At 38.6% G+C, this 22,641-nt stretch overlaps 1 protein-coding gene across 2 annotated transcripts in view; it reads left to right on the forward strand.

Annotated features, from left to right (window-relative positions):
• The first annotated feature begins 1,075 nt into the window (after positions 1-1,075).
• The window catches only part of LOC117287720 (C3 and PZP-like alpha-2-macroglobulin domain-containing protein 8), a 60,155-nt gene continuing 38,589 nt past the window's right edge, over positions 1,076-22,641 (forward strand). For both annotated transcript variants that reach the window (XM_033768219.1, XM_033768220.1), the window contains exons 1-8: positions 1,076-2,210; positions 4,590-4,741; positions 8,592-8,614; positions 11,584-11,749; positions 13,177-13,229; positions 13,572-13,644; positions 16,841-16,954; positions 19,920-20,004. In XM_033768219.1, coding sequence (XP_033624110.1) covers positions 2,128-2,210; positions 4,590-4,741; positions 8,592-8,614; positions 11,584-11,749; positions 13,177-13,229; positions 13,572-13,644; positions 16,841-16,954; positions 19,920-20,004 — 749 coding nt within the window. In that variant the 5' untranslated portion in view covers positions 1,076-2,127. The remainder of the gene's footprint in view (positions 2,211-4,589; positions 4,742-8,591; positions 8,615-11,583; positions 11,750-13,176; positions 13,230-13,571; positions 13,645-16,840; positions 16,955-19,919; positions 20,005-22,641) is intronic.

The following is a 22,641-nucleotide window of genomic DNA, read 5'->3' on the forward strand; positions in this document are numbered from 1 at the left end:
CCACGCACAAAGACGGCAATCAGAGCAGTGCAAAAACGGTGTTTTGTAAAGTGTATACAGACCAGTGTTTTGTTTAGTTTTGTGGTTCTCAAACTATTGTGCCTGAATGCTGAGCTGAACGGGTTTGCTAACCTTTTGGTAAAACAGTAATTGCACAGCTTACAAAAAGTTACCCTATGTGATGGGCAATTGAACGACACCATTGTCCTACCTCCCGTAACAATTTCTGAGTGAAATCCCGGTTTGGAGGGGTCGTTGTGCTCAAACAACCACCCTACCCCAACCATACTCCCCAAACAAAACAAACAAACCCCAAAACGAAAAATTAGAAAACATAACAGAAACACATAAACAAAAGTAATGTGTCAACAAAAGTAATTTTATAAGAAATGTTTTCTTTGGGTGCCCCCCGATCCAAAACCAATAATAATTATTCTTAAGGTTTTTGTACTTTTTGTACTTTTCAAGAGAGCACAATGAAGAAACCTAAAACTGCACGCAAATAATTATAGAGTTCTCACAAATAAAACACCTAGATACCAGAAAAAAAATTGTTCTGGAGATGGAGTCTGTATTAGAACTGCATTTAAATAATACAAAGGAAGTGGGACACTATTGGTAATTATTCAAAATAATCATAAGCATAAACCTTTTACTTGGTAACGAGTAATGGGGAGCTGTTGATAGTATAAAATGTTGTGAGAAACAGCTCCCTCTGAAGTGACATAATTTTCGAGAAAGAAGTAATTTTCCGCGAATTTGCTTTGGAGACCTCAGACTTAGATTTGAGGTCTCGAATTAAAGCATCTGAAAGCACACAACTTCGTGTGACAAGGGTGTTTTTTCTTTCATCTCGCAACTTCGACGACCAAATTGTACTGAAATTTCCACAGGTTTGTTATTTTATGCATAATTATTATGTTGAGATACACCAAGTGAGAAGACTGGTCTTTGACAATTACCAAAAGTGTCCGGTGTTTTTATTTTTAAAGTTTTCAAACAGCTGATTTACTTATGTTTTTTTTTGTATTGTTAATTCACAGAAATCCCCCGGTCTGCTGCACCTCGCAGAGGAGCCATTCGTGTACATTGAAGACAAAAAGTTGCTGTCCACGACTATCATAACACAGTCAGACACAGAAGCATGCCCAATTTCCAAAGAGGCAATTGGCAAACTCTTTTAGCAAAGCATGATGGGTATGCAGCAATACACTGTTGAGCGGGTTTGTGTACACCACCGCATATGTAACGGGCTTTCATACATGCTCAGTTTGCAACAAGTGCAATAGGGGACAATAAGCCATCCACAGTGTGTGTGATCCCTTATTGACAACAGCACCCCTGTTTAGTGCGGTGGTGAACGAAGCTCTTTCCGTCGAGGCTATTAAAATACAGTGTATTTAAGCCCAAATAAAAGGTGGATTGTCGTACAATCTCTGATTTTTGACAACGCTACGCCGGACTTGGAAACAGAGAGGAAATTTACCGTCATCACACGGCCACTAAGAGGCAGTTTGGGTCAGTGCCTACAGCTTTTTGTCATTGTTTTAATGAACTCCATGGCTGACGATATCGACAGCACTTCTTCCCAGACATTCAGTGGACAGCAAACTAAAGGAACGCAACATAACAAGAGCTTGTGCTGACAGTGGCAGTGTGCTATCCATGCCGGTACCTCACTGAAAAGTGATTTGTGATTTATCTTCAGCAGCAGTGTGAAGTAACTCATATCCAAGTACAACGGTGAAGTCTGACGAACTGCTTTTAGGGAGCTATTCCCGGACCGTCGACCACACAACAGCGAAGGCACGGTTGCCGGGGCTGAACTCGTCATTTTACGGGGGACGCAAGACACTTCCACAAGGGGTCTCTTGGGTTGTCGCTCGGTACTACTTAGGGCATGTTCCTGCACCCCTAGTTTGACCGAGAGAGGCCGCGAAAATTGAACTTTAGAATATAGAGAGTCTTATCATCAACGCACGTCAGGTTTTTGTTGAAGCTCTGACATTATCTTTGGTAGTTTGCGTACGACTACAATCGACGGATGGTGTTGTGGACTTTCGTACCCTTCATATAACTTATAAACTATCTCAACACCGAGAGGGAATTGTTTTTAACCTAACCACAATGGAGTTAAAAGGAATGAGACCCGGACAATTAGCGTTGATATTTCTTGCCTGTGTTGTGTTGGATTTTGTTTATGCAAATGAGTAAGTATGCCGTCAGTATTTTCTTATTTTTAATTACAAAGTGTGAATAGACTGTTTTGTGTTCTGGGTGTATGTTATAATTGTTGTGTTCCAGCAGATAGTTGGTCACTGATTTTGGAACCAGGCCACAGCAGAATTGATTTTCAAACATTTCATAATAAACTAACACAAACGACATTATTCCATTATATATTTTTTTCATTATCGAAAAACAAGTTCTGAAAATGGTTGCCATGTTTTGCTCATCAAAAAAGACATTAAGACGCAACCTGGCAAATAGTTTTGCTAACTAAAAATAGCTGTGTATTTTTAAGCGTTAACAATTAATCCACATGTTCCAAGGAGAAGCAGTTGTTGCTGCACTTTGCATTTCCATTCCGAATGCAATGCAGAATCATGATCTGTGCATAAAATGACAGGATGCTGGGAAGTCCAGTTTCCTCTCTCGGTCTGACATATCCATTATTTGGTTCAGTTCTTGAATTGAAGGTAAACCATTTTGTCAACTTACATTATCATTGCCAGGGCAGACATGACAGATAAGATAAGTCTTGAAAATTGTTTTCCCTCCCCATTTACAAAATGTAACGTTACATCATCATAGGTTGGTTGTTGTTGATAATTAACTTAGTTCCAATCTTCTAAGTTGCAATAGACACAACTGCACCCAACCTGAAAAGCTTTTTAAATGCTTGATTTCGAGACCTCAAATTCTAAACTTGAGCTCTCGAATTCAAATTCGTGTAAAATTACTTCTTTTTCAAACAATACGTCACTTCAGAGGGAGCCGTTTCTCAAAATGTTTTTTTTTACTATCAACCTCTCCCCATTACTCGTTACCAAGTGAGGTTTTATGACAATAATTATTTTGAGTAATTACCAAGGATAGTGTCCACTTCCTTTACGTAAGTGTCCACTACCTTTAAACTTAGGGCCTATACGTTTTGTTTTATTATTATAACTTGGTTCCATAAACCTAAATTTTTACTTTTCACACATGCTCCAGTATTTCCTTTTTAGCCTCAGCTCAGCCAAACTTCCACACGAACCGAAATAACAGCCCAGATTGCCCTTTTCTGTCACAAATCACCGGCAAATATTCCCGGCTTTTTAAATTATTTCCCGGAAATTCCGTTTTAAATCCGGCCCTGATAAGAAAAAGAACATAAACATTTGCTTTACGTGAGTGTGTGTTTTGGCAAATGAACCATAGAGACTTCCTATTGCATTTAACATCACTTCATCAAACATTGAAGGCTGATACCCGTAAGTTGCAGTATAGCACATTGTACTATTTTGTAGCCATCCCATTTTCTTCCCATTTTAATGATGCTACCAAGGTGAAACCATGAAGCTATGGTTTAGACTGACAGTCAACACAATCTCTGGTGTTGCAAAACAGTTTTCATAAAAGGCACTGGACACGTTCTGTAATTGCCAAAAAGACCAGTATTCTCACTTTGTGTAATAACAAACCTGAGAAAGTGTGGGCTCAGTTGGTCATCGAATATGCGAGAGAATAATGAAAGAAAAGACACCGTTGTTGCATTACTTTGTGTGCTTTTAGATGCATACTACTTCAGCTGAACTCTGAAGGAATTACCTCTTTCTCAAAAACTATACTTCAGAGGGAACAGTTTCTCTCACTGTTTTAACTATCAACAGCTCGAAATTGCTCGTTACCAAGTACGTTTTTATGCTAACAATTATTCTGAGAATGTACCAATGTTGCTATAGAATGCCTTTAATGCAGGGAACAACATGACACTATTGCATGCAGAGCAGTTTGATTTGAGGTCAATATTGTATAATAAGTTCTGAATTCATAATCATTGGGTTTTTGCATAATACGTTACCACCGAAATATCAGGTGACAGATCGAACAATGCCTACCCATCACTCTCGGGCATGACAATCTACATGACGAAAAAGTCCGCTGTCCACAGTACAAAGCCTATATTATACAAAACGTCACCGCCACCACCACACTGATTATTACGAAAGAGTCCCATCTAAAAGGCATATACATAAAATAACAAACCTGTGAACAATTTTGGCTCAATTTGTTCATCAAAGTTGCACGAGAATAATGAAAGAAAAGACACTTGTTGCATTACTTTGTGTGCTTTCAGATGCACAATAAAAGGCTTCAGTTGAAAGCTTTTATTATTTGAGTGAGAAATTACCTCTTTCTCAAAAAACACCTTACTTCAGAGGGAACCTTTTCTCACAATGTTTTGAACTATCAACAGCTCTCAATTGCACAAAGTATGTTTTTATGATAATAATTGTTTTGAGTATTTACCAATAGTGTCCAGTGCCTTTAAGTTAAAAAAAAAATCTCTTATTTGTGTATATATTTTGTTCTTCCCACAACAGGGGTTACCTCGTCGCACACCCGGAGTTTTTCCGGCCCAGTATGGCGGAACAAATCAGTGTCACCATCTTTGAACCCAGTGAGCCCATGGCGGTTCGCGCCACATTAGTCTTCAAAAACAAGACGGTGGCCTCGGACGAACGAGTCATCATGGGTAAGGACATCTTGTATATTATCTTGGACAACTTTAACATCTTGGAAATATCTTCGTTTTCCAATCCTTATTACACTGAATTTGATTTGAGCAGAGGTTTATAAATGAGTCCATTGCAAACGACCGTGGGGTTTCCTGCTCTCTGATAACAGGGACAAATTTCACTCTGCTAAGCAAAAAACGAGCAGGATATCACTAATCAGTCATAAATTGTACTTGTGATAATATGGTAGTTTGGCTGGACGCCTTATTTTGGTGAGCATTTTTTTGTGTGCTTAGCAGCTGTATGAAAGTTGAGCCCATAGTTACAGGCGAACGTCGCACGTTTTGCTATTTTATCTAAAACATATCGAGGCTCCCATCTTTTTCAATAGATAGAAAGATACTACAATTAATGTTTTTGAAAGAGCATAATTTTTTCGGTCATTTCAGGTTTTGTTTGGCACCGTTCTTTCGACGATTTTCCTTGTTTATAGTGGAGCAAAATGATATACAAAATGTTTCAATTGCTACTCAAAAATCAAGATTTGCTACTCAAAGATATAAGCATTCAGTGTGCACTAATTAAGTTCAGTCTAATATTCTTGCTATGTAACATTGGTGGACGAAACTTATTACATGAAGGGACGAAACCTCAGGCCACTAGGTTCGTTATATATTTTGTGTGTGAAAGTAAAGATACAAGACATTGTCAAACAGTGTTAAAGTGTAGCAAAGGGAGGACAATGGTTATGCAACGTCATGGAGGTAGAAATGTTCCCATCACTTTGAATTGGGACCCCATCACCAACAACACACTTGGTAATCGGCTTTGCCTGTTACTACTACAGCCAGGCACGGTGCACCTTTTCAAGCCTTTTCAAGAGGGGGTCTGAAACCTTTTTTTGTGGCTACTTTGTAAATCAGGAAACGGGGAACAGTAGGATTTGAGCTTATGTAATTCCCCCAGATTAGGCCGTGATTGTGATGTGGGGTTTCTCTTTTTATCGTGAATGATCAAAGTGTCCATAATAAAAGAACCATAACAGACCCACCACAGCTTGGAAACACCATGGTGGTAGAGAAACAAACGTGTTAAAAAGACGTGTCCAAACTGATCATAATAATACTTAAATTCTAGCAGCGGAAGCCCTTATCCATTGTTGCGTGTGGATAAATCCAAACAACGAATACACTTTCAGTATTTATACACACACAAGAATGAAGAATTAATCCGACCACTTCGTGTGGATAAATAAATAAACTGAGTCGGTGGTCAGGGGGGATGATGATGCGATACTTTCTCCGGTCCTACCGGAGCATGGAGAGGTAGCCTCCACGAGCAAGGTTGCTGCTATGTTCCTGTACGTCGTACCATGGTCGTACTAAATACCCCCATGGGCCGTGTCTTTTTTTTGTCAAGGGTATCGGCTCGTTTCTGTGGAAATAATCGTATTAAAGTCGGGTTCTTGGCAGCTGTGGGGTCTATCACTCTGTACACCATGAGGTAAAATTACATGTACATGTGCATGTGCATTGAAGACCTACTCAAGAATCCAAGGACGATACCCAACGTTACACGTTGCGTATGATCTTGTTTGGTCTTTTTTTTACGGATCTTTTACAGTGAACGATTTCCCTTGTAAAATGCTACACACAATATCTAATTCGGTCGCTAATTAAAACAAATCATTACTACTCGAAATTAGTATTAAGCTAGCATAAATATGTTTGGTATATATATATTTTGCTGTGCAAATTTGCGGGATGAAATCGTTCCCTGCTTTTGACATAATGGGAGTTTGAGGCATTGCATGGTGATGTGTATCAATGTATATTTGGTTTGCGATAAACACCATGTGCGTGTATCTACTTGCCAGGTAGATTTCGAGAACTGTCTCATGACGATGACTAGAGCATGGAGCAATGTCGAACCGTTAAGAACAATGCAGAACCATGGAGGTAGAAATGGTAGAACTCACTCCACTGAAGTGAAGATTCACTAAAAATAGTAGTCCCGGCCGATTTTCTACCTTCCGCCCTGGTAGTAGTTAAAAAGCAGGACAGTTCTTTAGTCAGAGCTGAGAAGTCTCCCGAATTCCCAAAATCTACTCCGCGGTAGTACTAGTATAAGCAAGGTTTTTTGTATCCTCATAAAGGTTTTCCTCCCCCACCAGCGAGCTCGATACATCTTGGGCTATGATTAGTAATAGTCTCTTATTTTCCCGCGATCAACGCACCAAGACCCAAGACCCCGACTCTCTCTGCGCGCAAAGTTCAAGAAGTGTTCGTAATATTGCCGTGGCAACTCAGCAGTCTATTTATTTTTTCTGGGGTGGTTTTTTTTTTACCTTGGGATAAAGGGCCTGTATTCTGTTACATGTAGCGGGTACTGGGAGTTCAGAGAGCCTCTCAGCTGTCGGTTCATGTCAGATCGCTGGAGAGAATGACTGGGCCTCCCCTTGCCCCGTGACATTGACCTTTTGGATGGTACGATGCCTCGTGGAGCGGATCAGTCTATATCCTTAAACTATTAGATCCCTCGTCGCACAATATTTAAGAATGGACGAGAATGTTGGACTGTGTGAGTGTACGAATTGAGATGATTATTATTTTCGTGAATTGAACTATTTCTCCAAAAACCTATATCCTAAATCTAAACCTGTATTATTACCTGTTGACATGCATTTTGTGAAATGAGTGTCACTGTCAAACAAAATGTTTTATAACGTGTTGTACCTAATCTTCTTCACTTCCTGTTGATGTTTTGTTAAATGAGTGTCACTGTCTACGATTTTTTTTTTAGAATGTACCTTACTGTAATGTGAAATATTTGTATACTCACGGAATTATCTTTTATAGCAGTCAACCATCGCTAAAACAAGAGAAAAATTTACATAGTTCTGTTTATAAAGAGTACATTCTGAAGTCCTGAATCTCATTTCTGCTTTGTGTTTCTTGGTTTTGCTGTCCTCTTAAAACAATGTTCATGACAGAGATAATTTGCCCGACCCAGCAACCTTGCTTAAAAGAGAGCAGACTAATTAGTCATTACTTGTTTTGTTTCGTGTGCTCATACGCGACTCGTGCACGCGAAATACGTAATCATTATTTCGAGCGCGCAAAATAAAGAACTCAAAAAGTATTGCTTGGCACGTGGCTTCTCATTTAGTACTACACACAACCGAATCCTTGCCTAAAGAATGTTTTGGAATAGTTAATCTGTCCTTTTTTTAGATGCTTCATTTCCTTCCATGAGAAAGAACAATCAAGCTGGAACGAGTTCTATACTTTTTTTTCAGAGAATGCAACTTGCCTGTCTTGCGATCACTTTTATTTGGAAAAGGAAATCATTACGATGGAATACAGTTTGACATTACATGCAAATGAAACAAGATATCTTGGGAAATAACCGACGCAGTTGCATCGTGGCCTCATATCCAGTATAGCTACTGTAATAATATGCGAGAAAAAAATGTTCGTTAGCAATCGATTGCTATATTTGATTTGACAATCGAGATAAGCACAGATGATTTAAGTTTTTGATGGACACTCCCGACGAAGCTATTATTATTTGCGTTGCCAAGTACGTCTTTTTATTTACAAGATAATCAAACTGTGTGATAATTTGCTTTTTTGTTCTAAGTAAAATTCCTTTCCGTATGACTTATTCATTAACTATATTTTGTTTGTATAATATTGTTACCCTCCCCAGGGTTACGGGGTGTGTTCCAGTTAGGAATAAAACATAATACAATAGAATTACAAATCGCTAACTTTTTCTAATAAAATACTCTTGACTATTTTGTTTATTGTCTTGGCTGATGTAACACTAATACCAAATAATTTGTATCTTTATATGTATACACAGGTAAAGGGAAGCTCACTCTTCAGGTAAGCAAAATGATTAACTTAAGCAAGTTAGCAAAATTGTTAACTCAAGTTAGTAAAATTGTTTACTCAAGTTAGCAAAATAATCAACTCATGTTAGCAAAACAAACAAACAAACAAACAAACAAACCAACAAACCAAGTTATCAAATTATTTTAACCCAAGTTAGCAAAGTTTATAACTCAAGTTTTAGAAGAAAAAAAAGGATAATTCAAAAGGCCATAACCAAGAGCAAAACATCTTGTTCAATTTTTTGTTTGGTCTTATTTCAAGTCCACCACATAGAGCAAGGCTAACTGAAGTTGCCTTCATTCGTTTAATTTACTTGTGAGAGCCTGTTTTAAGAAAGCCCTGCTGATGACGTCGTTGTAAAGTTTCCGAAAACACTTCATTGTCAAAATGGAGTCCCATTGAAGGGTCACCTCTTCCCCGGACAAAGAGCCCCCTTTTCAATTCTTCCTTTCGTTTCCTGGTCACGTCTCAAGAGAGAGATTTTTTTCCCCCACACTCACCCGAATCTCTTCCCAACAAAACACCACCACCCTGGGCCGTTGGCTTGAAAGGCCATTCTTTTGTGACACCCCCTGCAAGTCAAACAGGACGATGTTTGCTGGCAATCAGCGGCGCTTAAACGGTTCTTCAGTAAAAATTATGTGGAAGAGAGAGTTTTTAAATGAGGTATAATTCTTGGCCATTTCCCACTACTTTCGGGGTGTTTAGTGATCATCAGAGCGATCGGTCAAACATGACGATGTTTGCTGACAGTCAGCGGCGCTTAAACTATTGAGAGAGTAAAACTATTGAGTTTTTTAAATGACCATCCTTGGCACATTTCCCACTACCTGCGGGGTGTTTTGCGATCATCAAAGGATGGCGATGTTTTTACCCCTACAAACGCTGCTGTCACACCACCCCCGGGCCACGTTTTAGTGGAGTGGTGTCAACGTCCCTTAAACTTTTGTTTTTCTTATTTGGGTCGAAGCTATAAGAATCTAAATGGTCCGGGCTTTTGTTATAAACATTTTGTGAGTATCTTATACGTGCCCTCCGTTAGTCAATGCGTCACTGGAACCATAGAGCAATGTTCGTTGTCCTTCTCTATACTGGATGGACCAAGGACTATTTAAACCAAGTTTCATTGTATAAATGCAAACCAATATTTCTCCACGCCCCCCCCCCCTTCCCAACAAAAAGGGTAATTGGAACAAGAGGTTAGTGGGAATCGAAAGCGTTTTCCATGGGCTCACCGCAGGTAGCCACTGTAATGAGTATTCCTTGTTTGTGTTGTTTAAAGTTGGCCCGGTTGGTGCCGTGATGAGTATAAAAAGAAGCTTCCAAAAATAGCCAAGAATGAAAAGTGATGGCGGACTAAAAATGACGTGAATCGTTTGTTTTTGTGAAGGTTGCAAAGAAAACAGAATAACAAATCAACGCGTCAGTGTTTTTTTGCTTGATGAAACATCAGCTCGCGGTGATGGGCCCCTTGCTAGCTACCCTTATCACTAGCAAAGTTGCCCTCGATGAGTATAAAACCATTCGCATCTTCCGAGACCCCATTTCGTTCCGAACCAAACGGATACAGAGAAGGTCCCCCAATTCGAGGTTTGCTGTGACTCAAAAGCTCTTTAATTCGAGGGGAAAATACGTGTATAGATTTTCGCATGTAGTTCAACCATTTTGACCTACACATCCCCTACAAGAATCACAACGCAGATAGACTTTTTGATGTGACTGAAGGCACTGGACACGTTTGGTAATCACTCAAAATATATAATATATCAGCCTAAAAACTAACAGCAACGGAGAGCTGTTGATAGTGTAAATCATTGGGTGCGTTCGTCCTGGAGAAAAAAAACCGCCACACACCGGGGTCGACCCAGGGAAGCTAAACGAACGCACCCATAATGAGAAATGACTCACTCTAAAGTAGCGTAGTTTTTGAAAAAGGGAATTTTTTTCTCACTATTATATTTGAATCCATGAAGGATTTTAGGCCTGAAGCTCTACTCAGGCATCTTAAAATTTGTGCGCAACAAGGGTGTTATGAGATCATTATTTTTCTGCATTTTCGCTGTTCAATTGAGTCCAAGTTTACACAGACTTGTATATGTTGGGATACGCCAAGTGTGGGCATACCTGTCTTTGGAAATAACCAAAGGTATGTCCAGTGTCTTTAAATAATTAACCAAGCTTCATGAGAACGGTAAACTGGTGTAGGCCAGAAACTTGAACTTGCATTGTCATCATTTACAGGCATGGACCCATCCTTCTCTGATACAATCACGGAGGAATACATTTATTTTTTCTTCCTCCACGATTCAAATCAAGTAGAGAAACAAAACACATTTCAGTGTTCAGTGCCTTTTAAAGGCAGTGGACACTATTGGTAATTACTCAAAATATTTATTAGCATAAAACCTTACTTGGTGAGGAGAGGTTGATAGTACAAAACATTGTGAGAAACGGCTCCCTCTGAAGTGAAGTAGTTTTCGAGAAAGAAGACATTTTTTCAATGAATTTGATTTCGAGACCTTAAATTTAGAATTTGAGGTCTCGAAATCAAGCATATGAAAGCACACAACTTCGTGTGACAAGGGTGTTTTTTCTTTCATTATTATCTCGCAACTTCGACAACCATTTGAATTCAAATTTTCACAGGTTTGTTATTTTATGCATATGTTGAGATACATCAAGTGAGAAGACTGGTCTTTGACAATTACCAATAGTGTCCAGAGTCTTTAAGAAAATGTTTGACGCTGTGCGTCTTTGGAAAACAATAACGGTGGGGTAAAGAATACACAAGTCAGCTTTGTTATGTACAGGCCTTTGTTATAAAATGCACTTTCCAGTTACCTTTTCCTCTACACACAGACGGATTAAAAAAAACGATGTGTGGTGCAGAGTATTGTTTATTTGCGCTCGATTGAACAAAAAAAAGATGACCGCAATTTGGATGGGTTGAATTGTTTCAGGTACCCCGTGACGTAAGAGGGAAAGTAACACTTGAAGTTTGCGGTAACTGCGAGAGTGGTTCCACCGGCTACCACTTCAAAAACTCCACAGAATTGGACGTCGTGGACAAGGGCACTTCGGTGTTTATTCAAACAGATAAGCCAGTATATAAACCATCTCAACGAGGTAGGTGTACCCATAGGATCCTCTTTCCTACAGGAGTTTTAAGGGCACAGTGGGGGTTTAGAAGAGTTTCTAGAAGGGTACCTCGGTTTCTTAAAAATTGAAACATTTTGTTTCTTTAAGAGGTGTAGAATTTTGCATTGGGGATAAAGAATATTGATTTTGATTACCCATATATTATTATACACAGATGTGTGCTATTACTGGTTACTGTATATTTTCACAAGTTCTGTGCTGAAAAAAATCACAGGCTCGAATGGGATTATTCACGGAACTCGAGAGAGTACTGGGAGAGTAATATACAGTGCTGAGTATGCAGTACTGAGTATACAGTGCTAAAACACATCGGTGTAAGGGAGGGTAAAACAAAAATTTGATATAATTTTGTGTTGTTAAAATCAGTTCGGAATTAATACCTTTACCAGATATCTACAAAATTAATTTGCAGTTTAATGTCGAAGTCAGTGATTCTGTGCTATGTGCGTTTGTCATAAATTAGATCCAGACGAGTTAGCTGTTTGCAAGACACTCAAGTTTATTGAGATTGGAGATAAAAAAAAATCTACCTAAGGGTGTACCATTATAGATACCAAATTTCCCTCATTTACTTTAGCTTCAATTATGTCAATTTCAATGATTCTGTGTTTGGAGTCCGTTTTCCTAAGTAATAAATTACCTTCAGCTGAGTCAGTTGCTTGCAATAAGGGACCCAGTTTGTTACAACACTTTCATGTGTATGCCTATTTAGTCAACTTCAGTGAAGAGTTATCTTTGCTATCTTCAGAAGATAGCAGATATCCCTTATTTTACAAAGTTATACATCGATTATGTGTCAATTCCAGTGATTTGATACTTTGAGTCTTCATACTTTGGTCGTAAATTACGTTCAACTGAGTCAGTTGCTTGCTTATAAGGCTCCCCCCCAGTTTGTTGAGACCGTTAACAACTTGTTGCTATCTTCAGTAGATAGTAAGCAGATATCCCTCATTTCACTGGTGCTCATTTACACTGTTTAACTGCGATAGGTTGTCAATGTCAGTGAATAATATGTGATTTAAGTCTCGTTCCTTGGCCATAACCATGAACAACATTCAGCCAAATTGTTTGTTTGCTTTAGAAAACAATCACATTATGAATGTATTTTATTTATTAGGGCCTATGTAATGTACAAACACTTTTTTTGTTTTTATGTGTTACATATAACAAGTAATCCCAACACATGGAAATTAATCCGATTGTGATGTCAAAATTTTTGTGGACTTATTAGCATTTCCTCTAAGATATTTCTTAATATGAATCACTTTTATAACACAAAACACTAGCAAGACTTTAACTTAATTAGCTAAATTAATAGCTTCCAAGTTGTTGGTTCTTCTCTGTGAACGATTAAATTATCCAATGACATCTATGTGTAATTTTTTCTCCTTTAGTTTTAATCAACTTTATCCTGACTGGGCCAGATCTCAGACCCAAGAATGAACCGGTAAGACAACTCATTTTTAAGCTAGCTAAACACCTCAGCCTGTTTAGATATAAACCTTTAGCTGATTTTTCGGATACCTTGCAGAAATACTAATTAAATTGACTTCCATATTAATGGCCGACCGTGTTTGTCGACGAGGTAAAAGGAAAACCACGCAATTTCGAGTGATACTTGTGTGGATCATTATATTCTACTTTTAAAATATCTTTCTAATCATATGTATTTTATAACAAATGGTTACAAATGCTTTTCAAAGACCAACTCGACCGATCCAAGGCAACGTGTTCCTTAAATGTCTACTCTCTTGTCAGTATCTCTTTATGTTTCTCTCTCCTTTCTAAGATGCTGGCCTATGTTGTAGATCCTCAAGGTTCAAGAATGATACAGTGGAGGAAACTGCAACCGTTGTGTTGTGGTGAGTATATTTTTCCCAAGGATTATGTCAAAAGTGCTACTCACACGACAGCAATTTAACTGGGGTCCCTTGCTAAGTTTCAAAATGTTTGACAATATTTTGCAAGAGAACTTGGACAGTAGAAAACATTGTTGTTCTTGCATACGAGGTAAATTTTGTAACAAAATTCAACCACGCTACAATTTAGCAAGAGACCCGCATAAATTGCTCTCATGTGAAAGGGGCTAAAAACTCATGACAGAAACTAGGGTTGAAAATTTTATATTTCAGTCTGCAGTTACTGTGTTCCAGGCATCTGATGACAATCTCTGGCAGGGCTTGTTTTATAAAAACTTCTAGAGCACAGAAATCTCTTGCTTAGCGAAAATTTGTTACTAGCCAAAATGCACTCTCCATCACTGTGACAGGTATACCCCAATCGTTTTTTGCTTAAAATGTATAAACCAGTATGCAAAGTTTTAAGTATTACAGCTCATTTTAGAGCTTTTATAAAGTGTTCCTATGCCACTGCAAACCTCCATGGATGAACAATAAAATAATGCTTGCACTGTATTTTGAGGCGCCAGAATGTTTTCGTAATGGACTTCCTTAATTACTTTTGGTTATTGATGACTATGTTTGAAAAGGCAAGTTTGCCGGATGTTCTTGGCTGTAAAGAGACAGGTCCTGTACTTTTCTGATGAGGTCGTTGGTGGGGGACATTCTGTTGTCCAGAGCCTAGGGGTCGTGTTGAAGCATAGTAATCTAGGTCAATGTAAACATGACCTTTTTCTGTTCAGGGGTTATGGTTAATTTGCTCAGGAGATTGTTTTTCTACTCCATCCTGACTTTGTTTGCATGGAGGAGGTGTTTACGATTTTCCATTAAACTCAGAAGAGTTTAATGCAAAGGTCGCACACCAAGAATATCTCTTTGGCAGAGGTGAGGAAGATTTAGTCCCTAAAACACTGGGCCTCTTTGAGATGTAAAGAGTCAGCGGAAAGAAAGAGGATAACCCTCTCTTGTACTACAGTATACGGGGGCACCAAGGTATTGACCAGGTTAAGTATCCGGCCTGAATCGTTTACCCCGGTCTCTCTGCCGCCCCTTTCTCTTGTACTACAGTTGATGGGGGCACCAAGGCATTGACCAGATAAGTATCCGGCCTGAATCGTTTACCCCCAGTCTGCCCCCCCCCCCCCCCCCCAGGTAAGTGCTCCAGCAAATTGGCATATACCAGGGAATAGCCGACACTGCTCTGGAGAAGGTGTAAGAAGTGGTTTTGAAAACGAAGTGGTTTTGAAAACAGTGTGAAAGTGTGCATGGATATCCATGGGGTAAAAACGTCCCGGGGCCTCCCCCAGGGCTGTATTTCACGGGGGTAAGAGATGTGATCGGTTTTTAGAGCAAAAATTGTACTATGAAGGGCTCAATTCGAATTTGATTTTGTCTGAAGTTGGTCTTTGAAGCCTTGTTGGTCATTGGAGCTTACCTCTTAGAAAATACATTAAAAGAAGAATTCAAGTGTAACAGGATATGTAAGTAAGAATCATAAGATGGGAAGCTTTGCACTGTCAGGGAGAAAGGAATTTAATGACTTATATGAGGAATTTTTATTAAAAAGAGGAAGAAAGTCAATGGGGTAAGAGCATGCCGACCATGATGCTTGAAGGTAAAATTTCAAGCACAGTACTTTCAAATGGCATAACAATTCTTGAAACACTTCCGAAGGAGCTTCTCCTCTCCTTTCTGAAATCCAAATTCCACCATTATCCACTTGACTCAAACAACGCTACAAATCCTCTTGAAGTGTATATTGCATAAACACAATGGGTTCTTTGTTTACACATAGCTTCATGGTTTACATGACCTGTTCGAAAACAATACGGGACACAAATCACTGGGGACGTTTATTTTGTTTTTGTGGCAAGGGTAGATACTCGACCTGTGGGGCTGCCATAAGCGTCCATCTTGTGCCCTCTTCTGCAGTTATGACGTCTTCACTTCCTGGAGGGGTTTTAAGAATGTTATAAGATCCGCTCAAGGGGGAAATAAAAGACCTACCACTCATATTGTTTACATAATTGTTTATATACAAAAGTGAGCTCTTGCCTGACCTACGACCCTTTCAGCCCTTTACAGATGTTGTTTGCCTAGATATGCTTCTGTAGGTATGTGAGTTGAGTTCATGTTTAGGCCTTGGTTGGATCATAGAGTATTTGGATGGTCCTTTTTCTATGGTTGGAAGTATCAACTCTTCCTGATTAAGATTGTTCATTTTTTTCAGTCCTAATGGAGTATTTGCAGATTCTTTATAAGAAGGATTTCAGAAGAAGAGGAGAAGTTCCTTCAAAAGCATCTCAGAATTTTTACTCCATGTACCGTGCTTGATGAGATTTTTCCTTCAAGCATCATGGTTGTCATGCTTACCTCATTGACTTTTCTTTCCTTTTTTTATACAAACTTCTCATAATGTCATAAAATCCCTTTCCTCGGAAGACCAAGTTTTTGGGGGGTTTGAAAAGAAATTGCGTAGTGTTGTTACTGAGAACCAACACTCCTTTCATAAAAGAGCTCACATTGTCAAGATGCATAAAAATTGTTGTATCCACTCTGATTTACGACCCAGACTTAAAATTGTTTACCACATTTTGCAAAGCTTCAAAGTCACTTAATTCATCAGCTTCTAACACCTGCACAGAGTAAACATGCTTTGTATAAAGGCATGTTATTATGGCTTTCATTTTCTTTTGCTTCAAGGCAAACTAAATTCCCAGGCATTGGAAAAGCACTGGCTATATTTAAAGACACATGGACACTGTAGTGTTGGTAATTACTCAAAATAGTTGTAAAAACTTACTTGTTAACGAGCAAAGGAGAGCTCTTGATAGTATAAAACATTGTGAGAAATGACTCCCTCTGAAGTAATGTAGTTTTTGAGAAAGAGGTAACAGGACTTCAGGCCTGAAGCCTTTTTTGGGCAATCTGAAAGCACACACATTTTTGAGCAACAATGGTGTATTTTTCTGTCATTATTCTCTTGCAACTTCGATGACCAAATGAGTCAAATTTTCACAGATTTCTTATTTTATGCATAATATGTTGGAATATACACCAAGTGAGAATACTGGTCTTTGACAATCACAAAAGGTGTCCAGTGTCTTTAAACTATAACTCTTCGAGAACTTGACAATGTATAATCTTGTTTTTTTCACAGGTATTATCAACTCCAGCTTTCCACTGTCAGATCAGCCAATGCTTGGAGAGTGGTCTATTTATGCAGAAGTTCAAGGCCACACTTATAATAAAACATTTGAGGTCAACAAATATGGTAAGTTCCTTGGGTTGTTTAGTACCAGGAAACGTATAAAATGTTACAGGGAAATCTCTGCTGGTATTGAGTAAACCTAGTGAAGCATATGTTGCAGGTTTGAAAGAGGGTATCTGGTGAGAATGGAACCAAAACAACAACTAACAGTCAGTTCTCGTACACAAAACACAATGTCCACATATTTACATAAAACTTACACCATTTGAAGATAATGATAATAGAAAGCTTACCTTAAAAATAATACTAGCTGAGGTGCTGGAGTCTATGAGAAATGAGTAAAACAATGTCGCGAAAATACATTTTACATAAAATAATGTTCGTCTTTAGAGGCGAAACTTATTTCTGTGAGATGTTTTACTCATTTCTCAGCAAATATTTGTTTTAATCTACCATCAATATTTTCAAACTGTGTGAGTTTGATGTAAATTGGTGGACATTGTATTGTGCTCTACAAAAAGTACCAATCACAGACCCTTTAAGAAAAGGTTCTGCTTATAAAGAGCCCATTCTGAAGTCCCGAATTTCATTTCTGCTTTGTGCTTCTTTGGTTTTGCTGTCCTCTTATAACAATGTTCCAGTTATAAAGAGGTCTTTGGCAAGTCCCAGTGACCTTGTTATAGCGAGAGTTGACTCCAGTGAAATGAGAACAAACAACATTGTACGCTAACTTTGTAGACAACATTGTTTGGCACCAAATTGAATTTTGTAGATTTGATTTTCGTTTTGTGGTTTGAAACAGCAGGAAATCTTGTATCATGTTGCAGAACAGTATGTGTTTGTGTAGCAACTTGTGTTGTCGAAATGAAACATGATAATGTTGATTTTAAGGTAACAACACATTTTCTGAACCCTTTTTCTCCTTTATTATTGTGAAACAACTTTTTCGGAAAAAAAAACAAGAAAAAAAACTTTACCCTGCAGAGAAAATGTTATCAACAATATAATAAAAAATGAAACATAAGCTGTATTTTCAAAACTAATTTGTTTTGATCTGAACACTTCAAAATGGTGTTGAGCTTATTTTCCTGGGAAAACAGGGAAAAAACAAGTCTTTAAACGAATCGGTCTCCATTATCCAAAATTGGGATAGACGGGGAATGAGACTCGCTGACACACCAAAGCGACGCCCAAACAAGGACTATGTGCAATAAATTCTCCCTCGTTCTAACACAACTATTACAAACATCCAATGAATCCCTTAGTTGCCTGTGCTGCTCGTCAATTTTCTAGTGGATGCAGTTCATTTCCTTTGTTAATTTTCAAGGAAACCCTTTTTCTGTTACCCCCCTCTAAAAGTGTTTGTGTTATTAGAAACAAACAATGTGTCACTAGGTTGAATGTACATTGAGGGCATATTGGTCTAAAGTCTTGTTGTGGGGGGGGGGGGGTTGTGGGACATATATTGCCCTGGTGTTTTGACTTAGGAATGGTCCGTGCCCCCCCCCCCCCCAACACCACTGGAATATGACCAGTGTCTTTAAAAAGATGAGCACATATCACACATCACTCAAACACCTTGTACTCTCCTACTGTTAAAGCAGGAAAACCACTCATTTTGTAGACTGCCATAGCGCTCTTTTGCAAAGAAATAAACACAATGTTTCAACCACATGTCAATTTCCTTCTTGGGAATACCATGCCCATGGACTCTCTTCTCTAATCTTTTAGTTTGCATTGAACACAAATCTTAGCTCCCTTCCAACAGACTTCCCCACTGCTCCGAAATGAATGGTTTCTGACAACCTTGTGCGGCCATGTAGGTGGTTTATTGTCACTGGCAGTATCGGTATGACCTTAAATATCAAGAATTAATGTAACATCTGGGTTCCCGATTTAGAAAAGACTGTGAGCAAAAAAGAATTCTCTCCAAACTTAGAAACAGTTTCCTTAGAAAAGGTTTGGTGCAGACCCCTAAGACCCCCCCCCTTTCTGAGAAGTACACACAGATGATACATCAACACTTTATCCACAGAAAAACCAATAAATGGTGTTGCCTCGTTCAAGGTGTCTACAAGACTCAGTGATGTGTGGCCATATTGGAGATGATGTACCTCACACATTGGGTCATCTATTTCAGGCAGTACTTTCAAAGTTAATCGCAGTAGACGACTGTTACTGCAATCACAAACTGCTTCTGACATTTGCAACCACAAACATGTCCTTGATGTTGACATGTGTTGCTGTCAGTTTTTCTGTTTCTTTGTTGCTGAGAGTGAAAAGTCACCCTAAGAATTAAGGGAGGGTGTGTTACATTAGCTTTTAGGAACTTTTTCTTTCCTTCAAAACTTAAAGACACTGGACACTATTGGTATTGTCAAAGACCAGTATTCTCACTTGGTGTATCTCAACATATGTAAACAAATAACAAACCTGTGAAAATTTGAGCTCAATTGGTCGTCGAAGTTGCGAGATAATAATGAAAGAAAAAACACCCCTGTCACACGAAGTTGTGCGCTTTTAGATGCTTGATTTCAAGACCTCAAAATCTAATTCTGAGGTCCCAAAATCAAATGCCTGGAAAATTTCTTCTTTCTTGAAAACTATGTTACTTTAGACTAGAGGGAGCTGTTTCTCACAACGTTTTGTACTATCAACAGCTCCCCATAACTCGTTACCAAGTAAGTTTTTATGCTAATAATTATTTTGAGTAATTACCAATAGTGTCCACTGCCTTTAATAATAATCGGTTTGTGTATAACGCTTTACAATACCCGAAGGGCGTCTCAAAGCACTTCCAACAGTATTACCCCTGGTCATTGGGCTATTTTATTTATTCCTTAAACCATCTGAGCTCCTTGGGGAGTATAAAGTTGATTGAATTGTTACCTTTGACCTTTGTGAATCTTTTGAATTTTGGCCTTTTGTCCTTGTTTCAGTTGACAATGTATGACAAAATTACAAGAACAAGTAACTGTTTTGTGCACAGTCTGATAATATGATAACCTTTGGACTAATTTCTTTTCAGTTTTACCCAGATTTGAGGTACTAATTGACCCACCCAGCTACATAGCAGATGTAACCAAGTGTACAACAGCCGTAGTTAAAGCAAGGTAAGAAATAAAGGTGCCTTTCGCATTTTTTTTCTATAACTTTTTCCCCTCTTGGTTGTTATTATAATGCTTAAATATCTCTTACATGTTTACAATAATATTTCAAAAATATTTGTCTTATTGAGATTATTGGAGAAGATCATATATTTTTTAGGATTGTCACTGATTTTTTGTTCACTAAAAGTGAGGTTTTAAGCAAATTTGTTGCTGTTTTTAAGGCTTTAGTGGCCTTTAAGTTGATTTGTAACTGATATTACTTTATTCTACCTAAAGTGTGCAAAGGTCACTGAGCAGTGAAGTCCATAAAAGATGATTTATACAAAACAGGTTTGACCAGTTCGTTTTTTGTTGGTATACAACAAGACTCCTGTAAAGTTGAAGGAGAAAGCATGCCTGATACTTCACACTGAGCCAACGAAGATCATTGCAGTGGTGCCCTTGAAACACTTCAGTAGAAATTGACAATTTCCTCATAGGGTGCCCTTTCAAGGATAAAATTCCTTGGTGCCCTTGCCCTTTCAGGAACGAAGCATACTGGCCTGAAAAATGCTTATAAAGTTTGCTTATAGTTGAAACTTACACAGCTTTTTATCTTTTGAAAAAATACCCCTATTATATAAAAGCGACATTACCCCAAATGGTGTTGTTCTAACAATGATTTATAATATCAACAACTCTCGACCAGTGCTCTTTTACCAAGTAATTACAAAAATCTTTACCATCCATTTAAAATGGGAAAACCAAACCCAAGATGAGTTGCCAGTGATGTGGCGATGGGTATAAACTAATGATGGATATATCACATACATAATCCCATCCTGATGTCTTTATCAGTTTGCACTTTGGTTCTAAATCTCTCCTATCATATCATCCAGTGTATATGGATTTGTAATTTATCTCTAATCATACAAAAACCTGGGATGCATCTGTCAACGACTGCATTCAAAGACATAAAAGGGAATAAAAGAAGGTCTCTTAGTGATCCGAGACAGACGTTGAACATTGATCTTGAAAAGGTCTCGCAAAGTTCAAAGCTGTTTGGTTGCCCCTGGTTGAGTTCATTGTGTTGGACCCAATGGGACTCTCAGTTGTTGTCCCCCACCCATAACCCTGTGTTGTCTTTGTCTCTTGCGTGGATTGCTCCAGGGACAGGCAACATTTATGTAATTGTTTGTACATCTTGAAAGAGGGTTTTCAGACGTGTCCAGTTTTATTGGCTAAGCAATTGATTTTTTTTGTGCAAGTTGGTGTCCCTCCCCTCCCACTTATAATGCTTGGTCAAATCACTGCGGTCACCTGATTAAGAACAAACAGACTTTTAAAAAAACAGACATTATTTAGTGACAAGTTATTTTTAATCAAATTGCAAATCTTAATTCAATGTCGCTTGTTCTAGCATCCACCTAAAACATGGTAGTACCTGAGTGGTCTTTTATTTTTATGGAAGTAATTCCTGATGATCCACAGCTCCATGGTTGATCAGAGCAGGAACAGTGTTGGGTATGAATAGGGTCTGGCTCTGGCAAGGCTGTTGCTCTTTGCTCGTGTTATCGTGGAGTGAGAAATGCCAACAAAAAAATGTATAGTTAGCAACAAGGCATATTTGAGACCAACTTAAGAACTGACTCTGCGATCCTACAAGCTGAAGTAGTAGTCCCAGCCTATTTTCTAGACCATCTTCCCGAATCCCGGGTAATAGTTAAAAAGCAGGACAGTTCTTTTTAGAACTGAGAAGTGTCCTGAACACCCGATAAATCTACTCCGCGGCAGTAGTTGAAAAAAGGACAGTTCTACCTGGCAAGAAGATACACACATGGTGTTACCGCAAACCAAACATATATAAGGCATATTTCAAGGCACCCAATGTTTGTAGATTGTGGCTTCGGTTCTGGCTTTGGCTGAAGCTTCCAGTATGGCTTTGGCTTTGGCTCTCTGTCATCTAGAAGCCCTTTCAAATACACACAAATATAACTTCAAATTGTCTTGCTGATGGTGTAAGGGGCGAGGGGGGGGGGGGGGGCAGAGCTGCTATTTCATTGGCTATGGCTACACAGTTGTTCATTGCCAACAGCTCTATATACAGCCCATTATAGGGTCTTCCTAGTTTATGCTCTGTTTTAGTACTTTTGATACTTAAGTAGACCACATCCTTTTGGGGGTTTAAAATGATGGGCCAATATGCCCCATCCGAGCGCACCTGTCCCAAGCATCTTGGAAAGCATCAATTATTCTGAGATGACAGCCAGGGGCATGTGGAGTTCCTTGGAACAGTTCCCTCAAGGACAGAGGGGGGGGGGGGGGGGGGACTCCTATTCCCTTCATCATGTTTTTTTATACATGGTTCTTTTATTAGTTTCTGTGTATTCAATGTGGGTCATTAGACTATTATTGGATTTAATCAAGGTGACCTTTATGGAGGTGCACACAGCTTGAAATGGTGCCCCAGTTTATTATATGTACTTTTTTTGTCGAAACAGAAGAAGTAACTGTTTATCTTTTTCGCTCTTGTTGCAGATTGGTCACCCTTTTTAAGGCAAATGTACTTCATGTGATAACAAGAAAAGGAAGATTTGTTTTCTTTGTAAATGTTGATCACAACAACTGGAGATGTATTGTGTGTTTGAAATAATAAATCAG

This window comes from Asterias rubens, chromosome 3 (genome assembly GCF_902459465.1).
Source record: "Asterias rubens chromosome 3, eAstRub1.3, whole genome shotgun sequence".
Classification (NCBI taxonomy): domain Eukaryota; kingdom Metazoa; phylum Echinodermata; class Asteroidea; order Forcipulatida; family Asteriidae; genus Asterias; species Asterias rubens.